This window comes from Arachis ipaensis, chromosome B3 (genome assembly GCF_059453495.1).
Source record: "Arachis ipaensis isolate K30076 ecotype BB chromosome B3, ASM5945349v1, whole genome shotgun sequence".
Classification (NCBI taxonomy): Eukaryota; Viridiplantae; Streptophyta; class Magnoliopsida; order Fabales; family Fabaceae; genus Arachis; species Arachis ipaensis.
In genome coordinates, this window is record NC_142438.1 from 3458660 (window position 1) to 3484876 (window position 26217).

A 26217-nucleotide genomic window follows, 5' to 3' on the forward strand; every position below is an offset into this window, starting at 1 on the left:
TTATCTCGAAGATTTAAAATTAAGTTTTAAAATTATTTTTTTTATTTAAATATTAAAATTTTAGATCAAATTATTCATAATAAAAAATTTATAAAATAAAAATAAAAAGATGTTTCTGTTTGGGAAAAGGAAAGAAGATTTTACTTAAATAATAAAATTTTTGACCAAATTATTTATAACAAAAATATTATAAAATAAAATAAAAAAAAAAATTGGGACAAAATTTTTAACCTATATTTTAGACAACAAAATCGTACTTAATTTTATCAATAATGTCTTTTAGAATAACAAATGTGGACAAGTTAGTTCAAATTAAAATTTATTATAATTATAAAAATTAATTTAAAAGTAATTTGTCCATATTTATTATGTTAGAAGATCTTATTGATATTATTTTTTTTAGGGATTGATCTCTCCGTAAATTCTAAGGGATTTGTTTTTTTTTTTTTTTATTATTAAAGATAGAAAGACTATATGGAAGGGATTTGTTACTTTACTCTTGTTATTTTATTGATTGATTATCATCGTGGTCAAGTCCAACTCAATTTAAAGATAAGCATTGCGAAAGGAGAACCAGTTGTAGGAGGCTAGGAGCAACGTTGAACCAAACTTTACTAGTATATTATACAATTTAATTGCGAGGCATGTACACAAGTCCAATCATGAATCTTGTGGTCGTGAATCATAACCTTACATTGAGTATTTCGTTCTCTATAGGAATTTTATTACAAAAAGAACTATTCTACTCGTTTATAGTATTTGCAGGGAAATCACCATGAAAAGGGGCTCGCTCCTAGCAAAAAAATTTCATTTTCCACATCTTTTATCCATTGAACAACACGGTTGCATGTCTTTATTGCCGATGCCTGCATGTGCTCGTTTTGTGAGTTTAAAAAAAATAGAACTCGTCCAATTTCACTAAGTTGATTATGATTCTACACCTAAGTAGTGAGAAATAGGTAAACATCTTTTGTAGAATATAAAATAATGGTTTAATACTTTAATCATATAAATTGTATACAAAAGGGGAAAAAGTGTACCTTGTCCGCAAGGGGATCAAAGGCAGCATACAGCTCAAAATCTTGTGTCACCCAACAGAGAAGAACTGCCTCATTAAAATAATAATAAAGAAAATCTGTTAGCTCCATGGTAATTCAATGGAACATGTAAATGTAATAGGTTAAATACAGAGAGGTTTAGGTTTCACCAGTTGAGTTGATTCTCATAGAACAACAAAATTGAATAAACCATTTTAAGCAAAAATCAAATATTGTAAAATGATCACGATGATGAACATTGCAGACTGCAGACATCCATATCAGGCTGAAAGCCACAATATTAATTACCGTAGTTTTCATCTCTCCGAAATTGAGTTTTGTGCAGTCCAATACCATTATCATGCATGGATGCAAAAAGTTTCTGGTAAGCTCTATACAGTCTGCAACAACGAAGATAAGTTATAAATCAGAGAACTGAGAGAAGAACCAAGATGCGCAGAAAAAAAAACGAAAGAAGTTGCTAAAATATTTAACACCTTTTTTGCTGCTGAGGTGTTTTAATGGATGGTGGAAACTCTGAAGAGACATATTGATCCAGATATATACTAAAGTATATAAAATGCCACAACCCTGCAGGACAGTCAATGGCGGAATTAGGTTCCAGGAATCTTTCAGGAGAATCAGATGGAAGCCTGTGCGGGCCCAACTGAGATGAACCAGACTGAGCTATGGGTGGAAGATCCCCAACATGCATTCCCCCATCCAGCAAAGATCTCTGAACTTCACTAAGAACATTTGACTTCAAAAGGACCAATTCAACACGAACCCTATAAATGGGCAGGCAAGTCTCAGAACCATGCAAGAATAGTAGTTGCTAGATATTATAAATTCATAAAATTTTCTTGTGAAGGTTAGAATAATTGGATTATGAACAATCATTTACCTGCAATCTTTAAGATGATAAAATGCATCTGAACTAGTGGTTAGCAGCATCAAGTATGTGTCAGCCTGCCATGGGTATATATATACAAAGGTCAGTCATTTGTGGGCATGAAATAAAGGGAGTGTGTTAATGATCTATATATTCAAATCTGACTCACATCAAAATAATGGATATAAGCGTACAAAAATGCTGAAGGATTATATCTTGGAAGGCAAACGGGAGAAAACGACTCTGATGTCCTGCATAATTATAGCCCACTAAATAAAATAAGAGTAACCAGCAAGATGAAGCAAAGAGACACCGTCTAACACTTGAAGGATTTAAGTTCATTTGCTGTTTGAAGGTTCAACGGCAATGGATCAATGATAGAGCAAGATTAAATGTATACACTCAGAGACAACTGAGTATGAAGCTGTAAAATACCATCAGATTTTCATGCTACCTAAACAGCCAATCATTGTATATTGAACACTATTTAAAACCGTATTGTTGTGGAAACTATAGGCAAATTCTCTTAATGAATGAAGCAAAAAGTGTACTACCAAAACAGACTATCTGAAAGATAAAATCTGCCTTCTACTTGCCTAAAGGATTCTGATGACATAACAAAGTTGGCCAGCAGCAGCATATCATCTGGATGAAGGGAAGCTTTCTGAGCACCAACAAGACTGATTACCTGTCCTCAACTTTTGCTGTGTTATCTTAAGTCAGTATACAAATGGAGAAATTGAGTGTAGGGTCAAACCTTGTGCCGGCACATCAGAATTGCAAACAAAACACCTGAATCGGCAATGTCTTGCAAGATAGCACCTGCAGCTTGCCTTGTTGCATATGCTAGAGGAAGACAAGTATAGGCATGAAGAAATGTAGCAGGATTCCTGATATGATCAGACAAACAACAACATGTAGTTATTTACTAATTTACTACTAGAATACAAAAATAGAACACTGGTAAACTGTACATGCTTAGAGCAGAGAAACCAACCAACTGAAGGAATGGATTAGAGAGGAAAAGACAATGTCTGTTCCACCGAGCAAGGGTGTCATATCAAACTTTGGGTTCTTCTCGAAGCATCTGTTTACTGATTTTGTTAGTATAACAAGTATCTGCATATGGGTGAACAATAGGGATAGATCATATAACGGTTACAAAATAAGGTTTCCATTTGAATGACTAAAAATGTACAATGGTAATTTTGTGGATCATAGAAGAAGACACAATGATTTATAACAGGACCATATGGCATTATGTGATCCATGTTGTTGACCTCATTCGGTTGGACAAGGCTTAGTTGTTGTTGTTGTACAAAATTAGGCACTCGGAAATTATTAGAGTAGAAATGCAACTGAATCATACCTGACCATAAATTAGCTCCAACTGCCCCCTTAATGACTCATAAGGTTCTTCTGTACAGCTGATGCTGACCAAATAAATTGGCCCTTTCACAAGAAAAACAACCTATACCAAAGTGTTAATCTTTTGATTTCACAACATTGAAGCAATGAGTTGGTCCAGCAAGCGATAATAGATTATTTTCCAGTACTATGAAAATTGTTAGAATCCAAATGAGCCCCCCAAAAAAAAAAAAAGAAAAAGAAAAACAGAAAGCATTGCAAAACAATAGTATTATTAGTGTAAGAAGTTTGAGAAAGAGTGCAAAAATAAAAAAGCACCGCCTGTATAAATAGGAAATGATCAAAACATAGTTTTTCTTAACACACTAACTATAAGGATTTGAATAAGTGGCGGGTTTCGACGTTTCGTGTAATTAACGATCAAATGGAACATAATATTCAAGAACCAAAATAAAAAAAAAGATGATCAAACCTGATGCTTTCCAGCCCTCACCCATTTCACAGAATCACCCCTAAAAAACAGAAAAAACAAATGCCATCAAAATAATCACATTCAAATTTCAAATACACATTCAAATATGGTAATTGAGTATTGCTGTAATTATTTAGTCAACCACGCAACAAACATCCATAATAATCACACCTGCTCTCTACAAAGGAAATGATTGCCTGCAAAGTCGCTGAAAATCCTGCAAGCTTATACTCATCTCCATACCTTAAAAAAAGTGCAATAACAACAACACGTTGTCAAAACAAGAATCAAAACAACATCTCATTTACGTTTTCAAAGCATAAGAATCTAGCAGGACACCAACCTAGAGTATATTGGCTTGCCAGAATGACTGAGAACAAAGAAATGCTTCTTCCTTTTTCTCCAAGAAATGGAAGCATCATCCTGCACTTCATTCATTAATCAAACACAGTATGATTTTCATAGGCATCCTAATAGAGAGAGTGCATTTTTCCCCCTTGTAAACCATCAACATAGTTAAAGCACTAGCCACAGTTCAAAGCATTAATATGGTGGGTTTGGAAGTTAAACTCAATAACGTTATTTGATATATAAAAAAGAACACTACCAACACAGAGCGTATACCTCATCGACATGTCGTTTTCCAGGAATCCACGCCGTTTGGGCGTCGGAGAATCCATGGAGTGTGATATCATCAACTTCCCTACTCATCTCCTCTTCAATTTCGCGCGCGATCGGTATAATTGGCGAACCGCTGGTGTCGCTGCTGCTGCTGCTTCCTCTCTCGCCGACGTAACCGCTGCTGCTAGGGCTCGATGGAGCTTCCGGTTCGACCTCCAAACCGGCCCTCCTCCCCGAGGAAGACGCAGCAGCGGCGTCTGAACCGGGTTCGATAGTGACTCGGACCTCTCCCGGTTCAACCTCACCTTCCTCCACGAACAGCTGAACAGTGATGGTTCCGCCGTTTGCGGAGGTTTCAGGGTTGGAAGAATCCTGATGCGGCGGAGTATGGGCGTCGTGGTCGGAGGCGGAAGAGATTGAGTAGTCCATAGAGAAGATAATTTCAGTGAGAGAGAGAGAGAAGTGTGAATGGGAGGAGTTAATTTTGGTGTGGATGAGAAACGGTTGGTCGTAGGGGTGCACCTGCCAGTCGCAGGGTCAGAGTGAGTGACTGAGACTGGTAGGTAGTTGACTGCAGAGATCCGGCGATAATCGACGGACTGGGATTGCCAACGGAGGAACCCGGTTAAGCCATTTTCCTTTTTATTTTATTTATTATTTTCAGTATGAAGCCAATTGGGGTAGTTAACTCCAAAGAGCCGACCAATTATAATTTAAATAACATAATTTTTTTATTTATTTAGAGGTTATAAATTTAAATCTCACTTCTAATTTTTAAAAAGAAATAATATAAGAGATTGACATCAAATATTAAAATTGTCCTAAAATTTTAATTGTATCAATTACATTTTTAAAATTAATAAAAATATATTACATTAGTTCTTGATCTATTTTTTATTAATAATATGTTATTTTATGGTTTGATAAGTGTCATTTTATGATTTTTTTTGGTGACTTGTCATTTTATGGTTTGATCACTTATAATAATATGGTAAAAGAATTTACGTAAAAAGTTGAATTATGTATTATAATATTATTTGGCTACATATCAATTTATACTATTTGTCACAACATTGTTTATATGTCATTTGTTATGTTATCGTTGTAGATGCGTCAAATTAATCGATAACTTTATATTAAGTATTTAAAATAAAATGTCGTGCATCAAATTAGTTCGTAAACATGATATATTTTTATCAATATCAAAAATATAATTGATGTAATTAAAATTTTAAAGATAATTTTAGTATATAACGCCAATCTCATTAACTATTTTAGAGTTTAACTCCCAATTAAAAATTAAAAATGTTAGCCGCATAAAATAATCATTGTACAAAATGTTAAGCTTTATATAATTATATATACTGTTTAATTTATTTTTAATATATATTTTATATAATAATTAATTTAAAAATAATTTTTTTATATATAAAAATATATTATTAATTTATTTTATATGAATAACTGATAATATAGAGTAGCTAATAAGTAATATATAATTATTATTATTATTGAAACAGAGGTACACCATTTTGTATTTTAGTAAGGGCTTGTTTCTGGTTATTTTTTTTTGTCAGGGCTACGCCGTTGTTATGAATTCTAACCAATAAGCCCATGATACACAAAAACAGGCCTAGTAAAATTGAGTGTTAATCAACACTTATAGAAAAAGCCCAAAAAAAGGTCCAGTGAAATTGAGAGTATTAAGGGAGCAAAAACCCTAGTTTATCACCCACACATATATATTGATACACTTTCGTGTAGCTCCTTTCCACTCTTGAGCCTCATTTCAGCTTCTTCCTCTGTTGGAGAAAACCCTAATCTCCATTTTCTCCTTCAACGCCACCAAAGCAGATTCAGAATGCCGCCAAAGTTCGATCCATCTCAAGTCGTCGACGTCTACGTCCGCGTCACCGGAGGAGAAGTCGGCGCCGCCAGTTCCCTCGCCCCTAAGATCGGTCCACTCGGTCTCTCTCCAAAGAAGATCGGAGAAGACATCGCTAAAGAAACCGCGAAGGATTGGAAGGGTCTCCGAGTGACCGTGAAGCTCACGGTTCAGAACCGTCAGGCGAAGGTGTCCGTCGTGCCGTCCGCCGCCGCGCTAGTCATCAAGGCACTCAAGGAGCCGGAGCGTGACCGGAAGAAGACGAAGAACATCAAGCATAACGGGAACATCTCGCTTGATGACGTCATCGAGATTGCTAGGGTTATGAGGCCGAGGTCGATGGCCAAGGAGCTCGGCGGCACTGTGAAGGAGATCTTGGGAACTTGCGTCTCCGTCGGGTGCACGGTGGACGGTAAGGACCCTAAGGATTTGCAGGAGGAGATTACTGATGGTGATGTCGAAGTGCCTCAGGATTGAAAAGAATAGCTTCTGAGAAGAGAGAGAGGTTTCTCTTTTTTTGAATTCCAAATTTTAATGTTTGAGACTATTGTGCGTTTTAATTTTTTATATAAGGAAGTATTTCGACTTTGTTTTGTGTTTTGGATAATTTAGATTATCATTATTGCCAGTGAACTCTCATCAGCTAGTTCAATTACTTGTTTTTTTTTTGGTTTTGTTTACAGCATGATGATAAAGTTATCTCCATATAGTTTTGATCAATATTGTTTAGTTGTTATTAATTAGTCTTGAATTAAATTCCGACGAAATTTTAGTTAATAGCCACTGGAATACGCGTCTGGAATCACTATTGCGGCAGCGGATAGAAGCCATATATTGTATGCTGGTTGATTTTTGGATGCTTCGTGCATTTTGCCGTCATGGTGTTCTTATGTGGAAGGGTTGATTCCCATTTTTATATGTTAGTATGTGATTTCTCTCTGTGATTGAGGACGTGGCTGAATTGATTTCATACTGAAATTGAGCTTTAGGGCGATGGTTGTTTATTGGTTTTGTTTATTTCAAGTTGAAAATGTTTCATGAGACCTGGGATTGTCATTGCCATTCTGAATGTACTATTTTGCTTCCTTTGCCTTTCATTGATGTAGATGGGATGGTTGTTGTAGCAATTTTTCATCCTCTTTCTTTTGGGATGAGCTTGCATAGTGAAACTTGTTGCTTGTCGCAATAATTTTGTTGATTTGAACATGTCTCATTCCTTTATATACTTTGAGGAGCTGTATCAAATGGCTTTGTTTAATGTTCCATATGGATGGTAAACTGAAAATTGATTCTGTTGTTTGCTTGTGATATTAAATATTTTGCCGTATTCAATTGTGTGATAGTGAGTTCTGACTTCTGAGATTGTGGTTGCAGTTGGTGATTGTCATGAATTGTTTTTGGTAAATGGTATTTGGTCTTGCATCTCCTTTGTCATCTTGTACCAATTGGATTCCCGAACATCTTTTGGGGTATATTCTTGTCTCCTTAAGAATTGGAAGAATAGGGAATGATTTTCTGTAAGAGTTGAAAAGTGGGATGCTCTAATCACCAAGTTAAATTGGTGGAATATCATTGTTTGGTGTGAGGAGTGTCTTCAATTGAGGCAATATTTAGATGACTAACGAATAACGAAGTAAATATTCGAGTAGAGTGGTTTACTGTAATTTTAGCAAGATAATCGTTTGCCGTGCAGCAAGTACTTGCGAAGATTGTCTCCGTTAATATAAATTAGGCGAAACTCACATGTGAAGTATTCTAAAATTAGTTACTAGTATAAAATACATATTGGAATATAATACACATTGAAAATAAATTAAATTACACATGTATTTATTTAGAAATATTATTTAGAAATATTTTTAGTGGTTGGTGAAATCATGTAATAGTTTTTGACTATTAATTTCGCTTGAAGACAATTGTATGTGAGTCTTCTCTATAAATTAACTACTACTGATATGTTCAATAATAAGTTAATAACCTATTAATTTTGTTAATACTTTAGTAAAAAGTGCCCAAGTATTTGTAGTTACCTTTTGTTTTAGGTCTTTTTAAGGTAGCGTTTGGTGGAGAGAGAGACTAAGAGTTCTGTTTGGTGTAAAATGGAAGATAGAAATTAAAACAAGAATGAAATTCTAATTTAATTTGCACAAAGAGTAAAATTGAAATTAATTAATTGAAATGAGAGTATTTTAGGTATAAAATGTTATTAAAGTTTTAGTCTCTATTTCTAAAAATTTTAGTCTCCTATGTCTAATTTTTAGAGGTACTGAAATTTTAGAGATAGAGACAGAAATTTTAGTACTAATTTCTGAATCAACAAATATGATACTAAAGTCTTAGTCTTTGTCTCGGTACATGTACTAAGTGTATATGTACTAAGTAAGAATCTTGTAACCGCAAATCTCGTGACATTATGGTAACCTACTAGTGATTTTGTTGGCTCAAACTATTGTGATTGAGGCAATGAGGTATGTGAATCTGCTCATACTCGAGCAATTTTAATGGACCTCGGGCATGTGGTTTTGGTGAATGGGCTTTTCCTTTATTTTTTTTTTATCTTTTCTCATATCCTTATTGAATGCCCCGAAGAGCGACGTTCAAGTTTCGACACCGCACGGAAGGCCCAAAGGGTTTTTTTTAAGAGTTTTCTTTTTACGTGGTTTCTTTCGATCAACCTACAATCCTTTTCATAAAGGTTCCTCTTCTCACATTACAAGATAAAGCTCAAATTTGTCAAACAAGTTGAATAATCACTGCTCAAATTTTTTTAATATGTAGTATGTGATAACCACTTTGAAAAGAGAAGTGATTTATCATTGTAAGTAATCTTTCTAAACATCTTATTAATTATTAAAGTATTCGAATTATGCTTCTATACAAAAGTATTGTAGTGTGTGTCATATTAGAGGGCAGTGAATAGGTAGTCAACTCTATAAGGATGTACTATAACTAGAATAATAATAATATAAATCGATATTTGTCCTTAATTATGTAATGTTTTTATCCTCTAAATTCTAAATTCTAATTTCTATACGATATTTTATTTTAGAAGTCCACTTTCATGTCTTGTGCAATATCCTACACAAATAAAGTGAACGTCAACAATTTATCTTCTTTGATATATAATTAGCTTATCTATCTAAAAGATTACAACTAATAATTGAATTTTTGTAACATTAAACTTTTGTCTCTTTAGGGTTCTTTTATATCATATGATATCATAATATATCAAAAAGCCATGCAAATGTCACTAAATGCTGGGTGCTAATGTACAAAGCTAATCTCATGAAATTGTACTTTTAATTAAAAATTTTAGAGGCAGCCACCGCCCAGTAAGAGTCTCATTCTCAGGTTACACACTCAAAAATTAAAATAAATAAATAAATAAGTAAATTTCATATATAATAATTTGGTGAAAAAAAAAATGCGTGGTGCTTTCTCAGCCACGAAACATACTTTGTATTAGACAATCCAAATTTACATATTATCGTAGCAATCACTATCCATTCATTATTTAATTATGCACATGATACTTGCATATGAGAATGGAGAGCTATTTATTAAACTGATTACGCACTAAATTAGAGAGGGGTTGGCATTACATGTCATCTTCCCCACCTTTAATTAGGTTATATATATATAATAACATATAATTAGATGATTATATAAATTTTTTTACACTGTTAATATAAACTATATATATAAAAAGATATAAATTTCATTATTTGCTAGGCCATATTGTGAAAGTGGTTAGTTGGAAAATTATGACACTAGGTTCGTACTAGTTAAATTATAATCCTATATATCTGTAAAGAGGACCAACTATTTTTTGTCCCATAGTGAGGCTGGCACACACAATGATTAATCATCATATATAATTAAGGTGCCTCACAATAATAACCTTACTCTAATTCCTTACGTAGCATTTATTTTGAGGTATTAAGACAGAGAATAGGAGATAGAGACTTAATATTATGTTTGTTGGTTCAGAGACTGATATTAAAATTTTTGTCTCTGTCATAAAATTTCAGTATTTTAGTATCTTTAAAAAGTAGGAACACAGGGGACTAAAATTTGTAGAGATGTAGACTGAAACTTTAATAACATTTTATACCTAAAATATTCACATTTCAATTAATTAATTCCAATTTTATTCTTTGTACAAATTAAATTAGAATTTCATTCTTATTTCGATTTCTATCTCTTAGTTTGTACCAAACAAAATACTGAAATTTATTTTAATCTCTGTCTCTTAGTTTTTGTCTCTCAATCTCAGTTTTTCCGTCTCTGTCTCTCCACCAAACACTACCTTAAGATTCAAAACTTCCCCCTTTAATACCTCATCAATTTTATTTTTGGGTTAATATGTGAGGGTCATGCCCCCTTTTCATGATAAAACCATGTCACCACTTTAATATATCTCCAAATGCCTAGGAAATTCTAATTTCATTTTTTTTTTTAGTTTCTTTCTCAATAATGTCAAATAAGTAACTTTATAATCTTATACAAACTATATTGACGGATAACCATTATTAACCATTTGTATAGTGATCATTATTATTTAAATAGTACTTATAAATTATTTAAATAGTACTTATAAATTAAAGAGTATGGTCCATACATTGTCTTTTTATTTTGATATGTTACACATCCAAAACTATTAAAATCACACCATTTTTTTCATTTTTTATATATAACTTAATAAAACTAGTCTTGCTTGATATCATGAAAAATTCGTAAATTATTTTCTACTTGAATTAAATTTAGATTCCTACAAAAAAGTCGTCGAATATCGGCGAATTTAACGGTGAAATAAATTTGATAGTATAAACTTCACTAGCAATTGTTTATCAATGAATTTTTTATTTTTTGTCGGTCGCTAATTACGGATAGATATAAATTTTTAATTAATAAAATTTTAGAGTTTGTTATCGTCGAATTTATCTTCCGATAAATCCGACAGTAATATATTATTTATTAATTCATCACAGATTAATTCGTCGTAGATCTAAACTTTATTTAAATTATTGCATGTATAAAATGATATTTAAATTTCCAATACTTATTTAAAGGGATGAGTAAACTTATAATCAACTAACCCAAATCAGATTAGTAAAATTTCCTTTATGTGACTTTATTTTATGGAGACGATTTTATAAAGTGACATGATAAAGTGCCGCTTATAAAATAAACCAAGCAATAATTCGAATATTCTATTTGTTTAAATGTTATATTACATTTGGTAGTGGGTGGAAGTAAAAGTAATGCAAAAGATTATAATATTAGGTTTGGATTTCCAAATCCACTTTAAATAATTACTATGATGTATGATTTGATTAAGAGCACTTCTATTAATTAAAATTTAATCTATTGCCAATTAGAATAAGTGGCCTAAAACTTGTGAGTATTATTGAATCCTCAAATAATGTGGTCAAAACCCATTTGATTTTAGGTAACGTCCACATAAATTCATCTGTCACACCTTCATCATCATCAACAAAGATAGATAACAACTTCCTCTCTTTTATAATAATAATAATAATAATAATAATATTACGATGGGTAACCGGAGATTAATGGGTTGGACTTATTGGGTTGGTCCAATCGTCTAATGGAGGAAGCCTTCGACCACGTCCGCACTTGGTAGCCTCCGTCCGACTTGTGCGTGAGAGAGAATAGAGGGTAGTACCTGCAAAGACACTCTGATGCTTAAGTCAGCAAGGATCTAAGCAAGTTTAGAGAATATTGGAACTTAGTGATACTTGAGGGGTGTCAGTATATTTATAGTGGTGAACCAATAACCACCGTGGATGTAGTTCCACATTTTAAGTAGGGTAATCGTCCCTTTATCTTAGGGAAGTTGGGATATGGCTCTTGAAAGTGGGTTGAGAGATTTTATGGGCAGTTACTTATTTGAATAAGTGTTATCTGCCGGCTAATCTTCTTCCCCGATTTCCTTGGAGCAAGTATCCGACTTCTTGAGAAAAGGTCGGTGTCGAATGAGGACCAATCTTTAGATTTAACCTTTTATTTGGACCTGGGTCTTAGTGTTGGGTCAGGTATGAAATAATAATAATAATAATAATAATAATAATATAATGGTCACTTTTTATTTCTCCGAATCATCCATCTTAATCTCTTGCTATTCAAATTATTAATAATGCTAATAATTCTTAGCCGCTAGCTAATTAACTTTCCCTAGTCTATCAAATTAATCACCCATCTTATAGTCAACGTATTATTTATTTTTTAATCAAGAAACTTCGGATAATTTGAAATTAATTCAGCTAGCACCCTCCAGAAACACAAATGTAATTTCAAAGTCTAGAGAGTTCCTTTTATTCCCTTTGAAGTTCTAGAGAATTATATATACTTTTAGTTACAAGGAAATTAAAGTTTATAAAATGTAAATTTAAGGTATGATCAACTAAGTAATAAATAAATTCTATGATAGTTTCTCATGCTGTGTTCATATAAATTTTACTCCAAATTTTTTATACTAAAAATCCAATAACTACATGCATGATTAAATAACAGCTATGATGTACGGAGAGTGATATGGACACGGGACACGACATGACACGAGACACGCCGACACGCAAATTTTAAAATTTTACATGACACGGAGACATGCATACATATAAAATATAAAGTATTTTTTAGATAAATTGTAGTTATATTTTGATATTTTATCGATATTAAAATATAAATTAAAATTTTTTATTATTTTTAATGTCTTATTTTAATTATATCAAGTATTTAAAATATTTTTTGTTTTAATAAATAATAATATATACTATATCTAAATTTATTTTAAGAATATATGTTAAGCATAAGACTGGACACGCTGACACATGATAGTATTTAGGTGTGTCCAAGCGTGTCTGAAGAAAATTTTTTTTGTTTTTTATTAAGACACGGTTGGACACTGCAGACACACACACGTGTCGGACGAATGTCGGTGAGTATCGTGTCCGAAATGTGTCTAACACGCAAACACAATTCAGCAAAGTGTCCGTGCTTCATAGAGTAACAGCCATGTATAATAATCTAAACTTTATATTCTTACATATGATAAGATTCACCAACAAAAAAAATCAAACCTTAATTATTATATGTATGGAATTTTTTAAATATATTATATTAAAGAGGAAAGTAAACTAGAAGTCTAAGCTAGAACATTTATCAAAATTTTATTTTCTGTGTGCTATGAAACGAAATAAGATTCAATTGAGAAGAGAGATAGGGATGACCCATTGGTAAAAAAATTGGGACCATAGCATTAATTAGGGTTTGCCAAATTAGTGAGAGACAGAGCAGCAAAGTAGGGAAAAGTAGACCATTGTGTTGCCCTTAATTTCATATTCTAATGTTTGATGTCACTCATATATCAATAATTATTGCCATGCAATAATGCCATATACAATTTTTACACTTTCCCATAACCACTTTAATGGAGCGGTTGATTTATGAGAACCTTCCAGGTATATCAAATCAAGGGTGGTAGATATACTTTTCCATATTAAAATTAGTCCTTAAAATTAATTAATAGTATAACATATAGTTAAAATATATTGAAATAAATTAAATAATATTATTATAATAAAAATTATTTTTAATAGTAAACTTTTAATGATAATAACATAATAATCACTAGTATATTTTTACGATAATTATATATTTATCGTTATTACTATATGTTACAACGATAATTATATATTTTTTGTTGTCATTAAAAAAAAATTTATTGGTAATTATACAATTGTCACTAAACTTTTTAGAGACAAAACATAATACAATTAATTAATGTACAATTACCGATAAATATATTAGAAGTTATTTTTATTGTTGCTAAAAATAAAATAAATAATTGCTAAAAATTATTTTTTTTAGTAATTTATGTATTGAAAATGAGTTAAACGACATATATATATTTATATAAAAATATATATTAATTAATTTTAGTATACATATAATATCTTTTAAATTAAATCAATAATGTAAAAAGTAAAAGTTAAAAAATACATTTAAAATAAAAAATAATTAATACTGAGTAATTAAAGTTAATTCCCTAAATTTATTCCTTTAAATAAAAGACATCATCTCTATGAAAATAAATACTAATTTACATGAAATAAGAGCCGTTGGAATGGTTGTTATAGAATGGGACCATGCAAGAAAGAGCAATGCTAGGGCCAGCAACATTTGTGATTGGTAGCCATCAATTAGCCATCAATGATAATTTGATGGTGTGAGATTGATGTGAAATTTTATCCAATAGCTCACCTTTTTCTGCTGGTTATATGCTGGCCAAAATGTAATAAAATTGCTGGCCCTAGACTTTTCCTGCAAAAAAAAAATGAAGCTAATACAAAAATTTATATTAACCATATCCTTGTCCTGTTGTCCATATCCACATACACTCACCAAACAAACACAAAACAAAGCAAATTAAAGCAACCCCATTATTATATTTTAATTTAAGGGAACTGCTAGGTAAACAATGACTTTTTTGAACAATATGAATAACTACTAATTAAATAAAAACACATTACATTAAAATAACCATTCGTACACCTAATGAAATGAACATTCGATATATCTATTATTCACGTTATTTAGTATTTTTATTATCTACCTATATTTTTCCTTAATTTAAATATTGCACACACTATCTCACTTTCATTACTTAAATACACACCCCATTTGGAACAAGACCACACACAAAAACTAGTGTATCATATTCCACTAAAGAATCAAAGAAGAGAAAAAAAAAATGGCTAAAGATGTTGAAGTTGAAGAGCAAAGAGGAGGAGGAGGAGGAGAATACTCAGCAAAAGACTACCATGAACCACCACCAGCACCATTGATTGATGCAGAGGAGCTTACAAAGTGGTCCTTCTATAGAGCACTCATAGCTGAGTTCATAGCAACACTTTTATTCCTTTACATCACTGTCTTGACCATTATTGGTTATAGTAACCAAAGTGATACCACAATCAAGGGTAACACTCAGTGTGATGGTGTTGGAATCTTGGGTATTGCTTGGGCCTTTGGTGGCATGATCTTCATCCTTGTTTATTGCACTGCTGGCATTTCCGGTAATCCTAAACTCTAAATTTTAAATTAAAAAAAAAAACAGATTTTTTTTTGCAAAATCTTTTGATAAAAAATAATTTTGTAATTTATAAATAAAAAAATTAATTTTAATTTTTTAAATATTAAATACCAATGAGTTATAATTCAAATAGTACAGTCTCTCTATATTCAATTAAGAGGTTGCGAATTCGAGTCTCTTTATGTTTGTTACTGTAGGAGGACACATCAACCCTGCAGTGACATTTGGGTTGTTCCTTGGCCGGAAGGTGTCGCTGATAAGGGCACTGTTGTACATAGTGGCACAGTGTGCCGGCGCCATCTGCGGCGCCGGACTGGCCAAGGGATTCCAGAAAGCTTACTTTGATAGGTATGGAGGTGGTGCCAACTACGTTCATCCTGGTTACAACAAAGGAACTGCTTTGGGTGCTGAAATTATTGGCACCTTCGTTCTTGTCTACACTGTCTTCTCTGCCACTGACCCTAAGAGAAACGCCAGAGACTCCCATGTTCCTGTAAGATGTGGACACGTGTTATGTCAATTGATAGTTGAGAATTATTAGATGATAATTTAATTAAAGTGAAAATTCAGGTGCAGGCGATTTCACGTGAAGTTGATACTGAGAGCCGTCAGATGATTTGACTGATTTTTTATCTAACGATTTTTAGGTATCAACTTCACGTAAAATTAACTTCAATTGAATTTTGACCGATCAATCGTGTCAAATTATCAACTTCGTATAAAAATAACTGTATTATTTTTTTATTATTATGGATGAACTAATTGAAATGAAAAAATATAACAAAATAAAGGTGTTGGCACCACTGCCAATTGGATTTGCTGTGTTCATGGTTCACTTGGCCACAATCCCGGTAACCGGCACCGGCATCAACCCGGCAAGAAGCTTCGGAGCTGCCGTGATTTACAACAAAGACAAAATCTGGGATGACCATGTAAGTAATTAATTAACAAGGAATGTTAGGGATCAGCAATTTTTGTGATTTGTAGCTATCAAATAATCATCTATAATGATTTGAATGGTGTGAAATTTCATTCAATAACTCACTTTTTTTGGTGGTTACATGCTGATCAGAATTTGGAAAAGTTGCTGGCCCCTAGATTTTTCTTTAATTAATATATCAAAAAGAAAAAATTTAGAGGGTCAGTAATTTTATTAAATTTTGGCCAGTATGTAACCTGCAAAAAAAAGTGAGTAATTCCTAGCTATTGAATAAAATCTCATACCATTAAAATTATCATTAATGATTATTTGATGACTACAAATAACAAAAATTGATGGCCCTAACATTCTTATGTAAAAAAATGTAATTTATATTTAATTTTTATGATTTTTATAATTGTTCTGTTGTTTCAATAATTCAGTGGATATTCTGGGTTGGACCAATTCTTGGAGCTGCAGCGGCTGCAATCTACCATGAACACATTATTAAAGCATCTGCCATAAAAGCCCTTGGATCCTTCAGGAGCAACCATTAATTAAGCAAATATTATATATAATTTAATAAATAAATTCATCAAGGAGTGGAGTGTAATGTAAGTTTAATTTGTATGAGGGGTCCCTCTTTAATTTGTCTATTTGGTCTTTTCTTTTAGATTAGCTTAATTAATAATTATTATCTTTTAATATCCAGTTTAGCTAACTAAGGGTGTTATTTTGTATCCCCCTTTTTTTCCCTTTGGTTTTCAATATATGTATGTATTTGCTTTGCTTACCTTGTTCTCACTTTATTATATTATTATTAACCCTAGTTAGTGTATACACTATTTATATTTATGGGGTCTAATCTAGCCAGCTGTATTAACTTCTAACATTGCTAATAGGTTTCTTTTGTGATGCTTATCCAATAGTGTATGTGACCTAATTAAATTTATATTAAACTTGTGCAAGTGGGTCTTTTTTAGTGATATTATTAATAAAGGAACAAAAATATGAGTAAACATGCATTTTTTTAGAACATATACTACATAAACTAGGGCTGATTTAATAAGAAGGAAAAAAAATCAGATATATTTTTAGAGGTGTGTATTTAATAACATCAGTCTTTTTATTTTTCTTTTGTTTTATATTTAATAAAATTTATATATTACGTTAAAATAACATTGTTCTAATTGTAGCTAATAAATTATAATTCAAATAGTATAATTTTTTCGTCCTCATTTAAAAATCTCGGAGTCAAATCTCACTCATAGTTAAAAAAAAAAGCATTGTTCTAATTATATAAATATATTAGTTACCATTGCAATTCAATATTCTCACTTAGAAGGTTATCTATTATTGTGGTGGTTATGGGACGTGACACATGAAGCTTTCGCCTTTTTTTTTTTCCCAATTCTTTCATTAATTGCGGATGCTGGACCTATAAAGTACGGATACTTCGTTAAGTTGTTATATTCACGTGTTGGACACATTTTGGATACGATATCCATCGATACTCGCTCGATACGCGTGTCTGGTTGTTTGCTGTGTCCAAATTGTGTCTCAATAATAAAAAAAAAATTTTATCCGAGCACACTTGGACACACTTAAATATCATCACGTGACAGCGTGTCCAGTTTTATTCTTAACATATATTTTTAAAATAAATTTAGATATAGTATATATTATTATTTATTAAAACAAAAAATATTTTAAATACTTGATATAATTAAAAAATTAATTTATATTTTAATATTAACAAAATATCAAAATATCATTACGATTTATTTAAAAAATACTTTATATTTTATATGTATGCGTGTCCCGTGTCATGTAAGATTTTAAAATTTATATGTCGGCATGTTCTGTGTCGTGTCGTGTCCCGTAGCCGTATCAATATCCGTACATCATAACTGAGGATATATATATATATAAGGTTAATTTTTAACATCGTCTATTCTGGTGTCGAATTTGTCTAATTTTCATTTTAAGATACATATTTAGGCTGAAGTGGGAGAGTAAATGAGCTTTAGCCCATTTAAAGGTTGGCCCGGTTGGGCCTACGGGCCCAGTTTGGGCATGGTTCAATCGGTTTGTTCCGTTTGGTCTAATTTTGGGCCGATTTCTTTGAAATTAGTGTCAAAAATCTCGCTTCGATGAGCTCTATCCTAATTTAATATAATATTGACATTTCTAATTTTTTTTATTAAAAATTAATTTATTGACTAATTTTTTACTAATTTAACGGGGTTTACAAACGGGGTAAAGCTCTAGCAGTCCATTCCCTTGGTGATCCTACTCAAAACGCCACAGACAAGGTCGGATTTTTCAGATCAGAGAAATATCATAAAAGCCCTAATCGCCCCGCACTTCGGCTGAACTGATGCCTCGAGAAGTCCCCAACGAAGCCGTGGATTAACCATCTAAGAGATGTATAATCAAGCTTGTGGTTCCATACTATCCCGTCAAGGACTCGCAAGAACCCATATGGAATTGGGATGACGGTCAAGTTACACTCCCAACCTATTAGGATGAAGAACGAAGATGCATCTTAAAATAGAATCAAGCATAGATTGAAGTGGAATAGTGATATGATTAATCCATAAGAATTAGCAGAGCTCCTAACCTTAACCTAGGATGTTAGTAACTCATACTGTACAAGGAAACAATGTAATTTGAAAATAAGGCATAAAAGTTCCGAACAAGAGTGATCCTTGTTCTATATATACTAATCTAATAACTAAGAATTACAGAAAATAAGATAAACTAGTCTTGTAGTGCAAAAATCTACTTCTGGGGTCCACTTGGTGAGTCTTTGCCGCTTTGACATAATGCAAAGGCGCTCATCTAAAGTTTGCTCTAATATTGTTCCATGCACAAAATCACCCTATACACAAATTTCCCTTTTCATCGAACCTGGGTCATTTTCATATATATCTAAGCCTTCAATAATTTCGATAAAACACAATTTTTGCTCTTCAACTTGTTGCATGTCACACTCTATTTCATTGCACACAATTACGTCCACCGCATATTCATTTGTGTCGTCAAACTCATAATCTTCTTCGTCATCATTATCGCCTTTAAAAGATACATTATCCCAGAATAAAACCTTATCTTCTTCATTGCTGAGATCCTCACCACTTCTAGTTTTATCCAAATACAATCCACAAAGTGAAAAACCTGATATCAACTAAGGGACATATCATCAGAACCTGAAATTGACAGTTGAGACAAAAATTCTAGCACAAACAAGTGCATTATTATCAGATTATTCCAATTAAGTACTTGTACTAGGAAGTAACTATGACAATGCAACCTCACATACAGGTCCAGATTTCCAATAGAAAATGGCAACAATTTTGATGTGAAAAAACATAGATGAGACGGAAGCAAATCTGGGGCATGAGGGCATATACTCAATGGTGGATTTCATTCTTTTCTTTTTTTTCCTTAAAAAAATATTTTTAAAATGAAAACAACCGGAAAATTTCAGGAATACTGTAATAAAAGTTTAGCTTGAAGTATCAATACATTTTCAAATCAGAAGTTCAAGTAATTACAAGGGTAAATTAGAAAGCAATTCCAGAGAGATTCACTGGTATAGCAAGTTGATCCTTATGTTCTTATACACTTTAACAAAGCTAGATATGATTACATAGTCAATAACAGTGCAAGTGGTAGCAGTGATTGCAACACATACACAATGATAAAACTCACAAACTACATAACACACTATTAATGGAGTATATTAGAGATTGTAGAGACTGACTATATAAGCCAATTGGGAGATTAACATTCAATTTCGGCTTAACTATACACGCCAAGAGAGGGAAGTGAATGCAACATCCTGGATAACAGGATTTTGTCCCAAGAAGTTGTGTCTCAGATCAATTTTCAAGTTTGTTCCGCTATTTAAGATCTCACCGCTGGTTGCCGCCTGGGGTGTAATTGTAAATATATCATAGTGAGTTAGGACCTTTTTGTAAATAAATTGGGTAACTCCATCTAATGGAGCTCTCTTGGAGAGTCATCAAATACTTTGCCTATAAACATATAACTAGAAGCAAATTCTTTGGTAAGAATAGGCAGAAGAGCATAGTATCTTTTGTACCCAAATTTCAAAACCTAGCAATCTGGAACATCTAGAGTCTCCTGAGCAAAACTTAAAGTAGGAAGGAGGAGAAACAATTAAATGACTGAAAAGACATTGAACAAAGCAGGGCAAGCGATGATGTGTAGTCACTTGTAGTAACTCTCAATCACTAGCATGTTCATACAATCTAATTTTCACTCTCAGGTATTCTAAATTTGAAGAAAATTCTATTAGTTTATGGTACACACTCTTAAACATCACATCAGATTATGGAAAAGTGAACCACAAAGATATTAAAAAAGTGAAGAAAATGAAGTACAGGTGGAATCCTCCATTTGAGATACAAAGACGAGCCTAAGAAAGTCTCAAGTGCCTCAAATGAACCTCCAAAACATTCAGTCTTCTCTCAAACACTTTTCCTCAGCTTCCTTAGTCTTCTGGGAAGAAGTTAGGTTAGGTTAGGTTAGGCATGCACCAATGTTGACTTTATATCTACTAAGGAGCATTTTACTAATCATTAAGCTTGAGAACAGATTTTTCTGTTTATGCATTATTGTTCTAGAGTGTGTTTATGTTGTACTTGAGCACATTGTCAAAATTTTACCATACTCGAGCACACTCACAACGTAGCTAGGCTCGGGCCTAATGCTCAAGCCAGATATTGCAGCGAATCATTCCTATCCCTTGTACCTGCAAAACACAGTAAAAGAAACGCTTAAAATGCTTCAAAACTCAGCTAAAAGCTAACTAGAAGAAATAAGAATTGAATTAAACAATGGAATTAGAAAATTAAAAATAAAATTTGCTAATAGAAAGCCTAAAACAGACCAACTTAAATTCCAAAAAACAAGAAACCATTTGAGAATTTTACTGGGAATCCACATTTCTTAGCACATGCTAAGCTTCCTCAAAGCTGAAGGTTAAACAAACTACTACCCCACTCACTCACTCTCACTCTTTGAATTCTTTTAGAAATGAAGAAAAAATAGTAGTATGAAGTGCGTATATGAATTTATGAGTTCTAGGTGACTCATTCCCTAGTCTGGATCTCTTAGGGTGAAGAGACAAATGATCCCTAAAATTATTCCACCATAACTCTGGAAAGATAAGACAACTTTCAGCATATACATAAGTATTATACAGTACCTATGGTTCATCCTGAAAGTGTAGCAAGCCACCCGATTCATAACCATTCTCCCTTAACAGGGTATCATTGAGGAGCAAAATAAAGAATAATATCCATCTTGAATAGTCAGAGTTATTCAATCATTCAAAATTATCCATTTTATTGCTCCTCCTTCTCCTTAGCCGTCGAATAACGTACATTGCTTTGTCATACTGATGTGAATTCAAACAGTATTCATGGGACTGCATCCTGTCAACAAGATCAATAGCATAGTCCTTTTTATCTATCGAAAGAAGGAGACATTTGAGGAGCTTGTTACAAATTCTTGGCCTCAACATGAAACTTTTTTCTAGGGTGTAGAAGAATATGTTTACTGTATCATCCAGCTTCCCTTCCTCACAGAGAATATCAATCAAATGTACACAACTTGTAGGATTGATATTAATATTGAACTCACCAAGAACAGAAAATATAGCTAATGCTTCATCTATCTTTTTTGCCATACAGAACCCAGTAATTAGAATTGTGTATGGAGCTAAATTAAAATCTCTACATTTGAAGTCCATTTCCAGTAAGCCTCGAATTACTTCTTTCACATTTTCTCTGATAAAATGGTTCTCCAACACGTTGATTGAATCATTATCCAACTTCGGAAGGCTTTTCAGATATTCAAAGTAAATATTGAAGGCCATCGAGACCTTCCCCTTTTTGTTTAACCAGCTCATATGGGCATTAGAATTTGATAATCCAGGTTGACAACCATGCTTCAACATATGTTCACGGATCTTAAAGGCGTCATCTTCTCTGTTAGCCCTATAAAGTCCATCAACAAGTGTCCCATAAGTAATAGAATCAGGTGAGATCCCCTTTAGTTGCAGCTCCTTGAAAAGCTTGATAGCAGCGTTGATATTACCAGTTTTGCAAAAACCATTGATTAAAATGTTGTATGTGATAATGTTAGGCACAACCCCACTCCCAGCAAGTTGTTTGAGAAGCTTGTAAGCATTCAAAACTTCACCAGCCTCGCACATTTGCTCCACCTTTTTCTGGAGACTAACACTATCAAAAACCCTGTCAGAACCCTGAGAAAGCCGGAAAAACAAAGATGGGCTTCTCCCAATCTCCATCTCGTGCAGTAAAAGGTGTGCTTCCTCAATTCTGCGAGCCTTGCAAAGGCCATGCATCAGAGCACTGAAGGTCACAACTGAAGGGAGACATCCAAGTTTTTCCATCTGATTAAATATCTCCCGTGCCTCTCCAACCATTCCATTCCTACACATGCCATAGATGAGAATGGTGTAGGTGTAAGCATTATGAAATTGTTCGTCCTTGGAAACCTCAAGCTGAAGAGATCTAGCTTGGTCCAAACGACCTATGTCACAAAAACCTTTGATTAATGCATTGTAACAATAGGCGTCTGTCATCTAACATCTTTGCAGCTTCACCAACCCTATCCTCTTTGGACAAACCACGTATCATGATAGCATATAAAGTAACATCCGGCACAATTCCCCTCTTAAACATCTTGGTGTACCATACATATGCCTCACTATATCTCTTGGCGTGAATGAAGCTATTTATCAGAGAACAGTAACTTTGCAGATTAAGAGCAAAATCATCTATCCTCAACAAAGACAGCAAAGAAAGTGCTTCATCTGTCCTTCCGTTCTTGCAAAACCCATCAATCAAGACATTATAACAGCGCAAAGTAGGCAAGCACCCATTTTTTTTCATAGTGTTAAACAACCTAAACGCCTCATCAACCTTCTTCCACTGACAGAGGCCATAAATAATAGCCGTATACATCTTAACATCAGGCAGCACACCCTTCTTGCTCATATCATCGAGCATCTCGAGGACAGCGTTGAAGTTTTCAATCTTACAGAATCCACCAATCTAGAGAGTGTACGTGTGGTCATCTGGCAAAGAATTAGACCTAAGCATAACATTATAGAGCGAAAAAGCCAACACAAACAAGTCTTTCTTGAGCACAACCTTCAAGATAGTGTTATAGGCGTGAGCACTGGGCTCACAGTCGAACTTAGACATTCTATCAAAACACTTAATGGCTTATTCAACAAGACCCATATAGGAATAGGTCCTTATGAGGGCTCTAACAGATTCAGAACTTATGAAAATCCCAGATTTATTCAGAAGCTGGAGCGCGTCCCAGTAAAGGGAGCACCACTCCTTAGTGGCGAGAGTGCAACTTACCTCGTTACGGGAATGCTGATCCACGAGGCTCTCGAACTTGAGCGCGACCCACACGCAAAAACGGAGAGGGAGTCCGCGGTTACGATTAGGGAGATCTCGCGTGACGACGACGGCGTCTGCGTCAGCGGAAGAGTGGTGCTGCAATCGGCGAGGGAGGAACCTTGTGAGCAGTCCGGAAGCATTGTGGAAATGGACTCGTTTCCACAACAGCATAGAGGGATCGGGGTGATGATGGTGGCAGCGGGGTGCTATCTTGTGGCGTTTGGGGAAGAGGGCAATAGGTGAGACCTAAAAACAGAGTAAAGAGTAATAAACTTATAAGTTATAACGAATATCAGAGAGGCTTTTTTAAATCTCTTTTTGAGGGGGCCGATAGATGAAAATGTCCATAAGACTAATTTAATATTACTAACCACTCAAATATAAAAAGATTATTCCTACCAAGTCATTATAAAAAAGATTTTTTTTTTTTTGTGCCAATGAAGATAACTAGTTATCTACAAGTGTACAACTATCATAAACTTCATAAAAGATAATAAATTTTAGATAATAGGTAAGAGATTTTAAATTCAAATTTTATTGCTAGTTTATTCTAAGAAAAATAATTTTACAATAAACTGCTATTTTTATATAATTTAAATTAAATATTAATTTTTAATAAATTAGACACAAAAATTTAAATACCATAACCATCACGAAAAAAAAGTTCACAATATTACTATGTTCGGTGGATATGGCCTCGAATTCCTTACTTTTGTGCCCCTCATTTCATATATTATTATATTATATGCATACATAAACTAATGAATGAGCTAATTAATTCACCTCATACCTTCATGTATTTTATGTCCATTTTATATAGTTATACGGGCACACTCTTTGTTGAGAAAAAGGCACTCATAAATAGTTAAATTATCATTAATGATTATTTAGTGTTCTGTTAATTTGTAATTATTATACAAATGGAAATTTAAAAATGGTCACTAATTTTAATTGCTACGTGAATCTAAACCACACCCAAGATTAAAAAAAAAAGTTTCATGATAGGTTGATGTACAAATGCAATGATAGAATTATGAATTGAATAATAAAATTGAAGAAAATTACTCTTGGCTTTATATAGTCTTATTTTCTTAGATAAGGTTGAAAAAAAATATATAAAAATGAAGGTATTAGCCGCATATTCTAATTTCAAGGGGATATCCTTGATGGAACATTTTAGATTGTTACAACAATCACAATCATATGTAATGGTGAATATTATCATAAATTAAGCAACTTAGGAAAAAAGAAGGAAGAAGTAACAAGATGAAACCTTTACTACAATTTATTGAAACTTTTTTCAATATCAAATTATCAATGTAATGGCATAGGAGTTACATTAATTAATCCTATGCATTTTTATCAACATAAACATAGAAGATTCTCGAAACAACCTATCTAGATATTACTATTTTATATGATATATGTATGCATAAGATGTAAATAACTTTTAAATATTCATTTTAGCCAAAATAGGATCTAACCATAGGTTTTTTGGAACAAGTATATATGAAGTGCCTTTTGAATAGTTAATATTAGTTAAATTTTTTTAGAAGAATTAAAATTTAAGATTTAATGTTTATAATTTAAGATAAAAAATAATTTATAAAAAGATTTATATTGGCTAAAAAAATTGATTCCTCAATTAAACACTTAAAAAAAACTAATAATCAACTAATAAAATATTAATTTTTTGAACTAATAAGAAAGAGAGGGAATTTTTTTTTCTTTTACTTTTTTTTTTTTGTGGACAAAAGAGCTGAATTCATTGATATATATATTATTCTTTTATTTTGGGGCTCTTTATTTGTTTTATGGTGTTATAGGGCTCTTTAGTTTTTTACAGAGATTTAAGGCTCTTCATTTTATTGTAAATCATACTCTATATTCATATTTTGGTATGGGTTTTATATTTTCACATCCATTGGGCCTGGTATAAGCCCCACCCAATTGATTTTTTTTTTTGCAAGTAAAAGTGAAACCGATTGATTTTAATTAGTTTGTTATGAATTATTATTTGAATTTGGTATGTTCTTATAGTTTTTTAATCAATCTATGAGAATTGCAGCTGACCCGCAATAATAATAAGGCGAATTCTTCGGTATAGACAGGAAAACAAATTTATACATGTTGATTTGTGTTGTTTGAATTTTAAAGTGACAAATGTCTATTGAATAGGTAAAGTAAATGGGACAAATTCTGTGACTGTTTTGTACTTGCATGAGTGGTTATCAGGGAGGTGTTACTTTTTGAGATTAATAGAAAAGTTATTAGACTAATTAGAAATAGTGCAATTAGGAAGTAATTGGGCCTATTCACTTTATATTGTATTAGGTATTTTATTGGGCCTATAAAAAAAAGAATAATTTAAAACAACTTGAACAGACTTTTTATAAGATAAAAATCAAAACACAAATATAATGATTAATA

General features: G+C 32.6%; 4 protein-coding genes across 4 annotated transcripts; 2 read left to right on the plus strand and 2 right to left on the minus strand.

Annotated features, from left to right (window-relative positions):
* Positions 1-599: 599 nt before the first annotated feature.
* On the minus strand, positions 600-5052 carry LOC107629218 (vacuolar fusion protein MON1 homolog). Its single transcript, XM_016331940.3, has 14 exons — positions 4394-5052; positions 4113-4192; positions 3941-4012; positions 3770-3809; positions 3299-3400; positions 2927-3048; positions 2687-2819; positions 2526-2617; positions 2099-2180; positions 1942-2006; positions 1535-1825; positions 1347-1438; positions 1041-1105; positions 600-866 (listed from the first exon to the last, which is right to left on the minus strand). The coding sequence occupies exons 1-14, from the start codon at positions 4817-4819 to the stop codon at positions 771-773; spliced, it is 1758 nt and encodes a 585-aa protein (XP_016187426.1). The 5' UTR covers positions 4820-5052; the 3' UTR covers positions 600-770.
* Positions 5053-6126: 1074 nt separating this feature from the next.
* LOC107629217 (large ribosomal subunit protein uL11) lies at positions 6127-6903 on the plus strand. The gene has a single exon (XM_016331939.3). The coding sequence runs from the start codon at positions 6252-6254 to the stop codon at positions 6750-6752; it is 501 nt and encodes a 166-aa protein (XP_016187425.1). The 5' UTR covers positions 6127-6251; the 3' UTR covers positions 6753-6903.
* An 8029-nt stretch (positions 6904-14932) lies between these two features.
* On the plus strand, positions 14933-17105 carry LOC107629212 (aquaporin PIP2-7). Its single transcript, XM_016331934.3, has 4 exons — positions 14933-15376; positions 15591-15886; positions 16185-16325; positions 16756-17105. The coding sequence occupies exons 1-4, from the start codon at positions 15052-15054 to the stop codon at positions 16867-16869; spliced, it is 876 nt and encodes a 291-aa protein (XP_016187420.1). The 5' UTR covers positions 14933-15051; the 3' UTR covers positions 16870-17105.
* Positions 17106-21671: 4566 nt separating this feature from the next.
* LOC107632365 (pentatricopeptide repeat-containing protein At1g79540-like) lies at positions 21672-22829 on the minus strand. The gene has a single exon (XM_016336052.2). The coding sequence runs from the start codon at positions 22809-22811 to the stop codon at positions 21672-21674; it is 1140 nt and encodes a 379-aa protein (XP_016191538.2). The 5' UTR covers positions 22812-22829.
* Positions 22830-26217: the final 3388 nt, after the last annotated feature.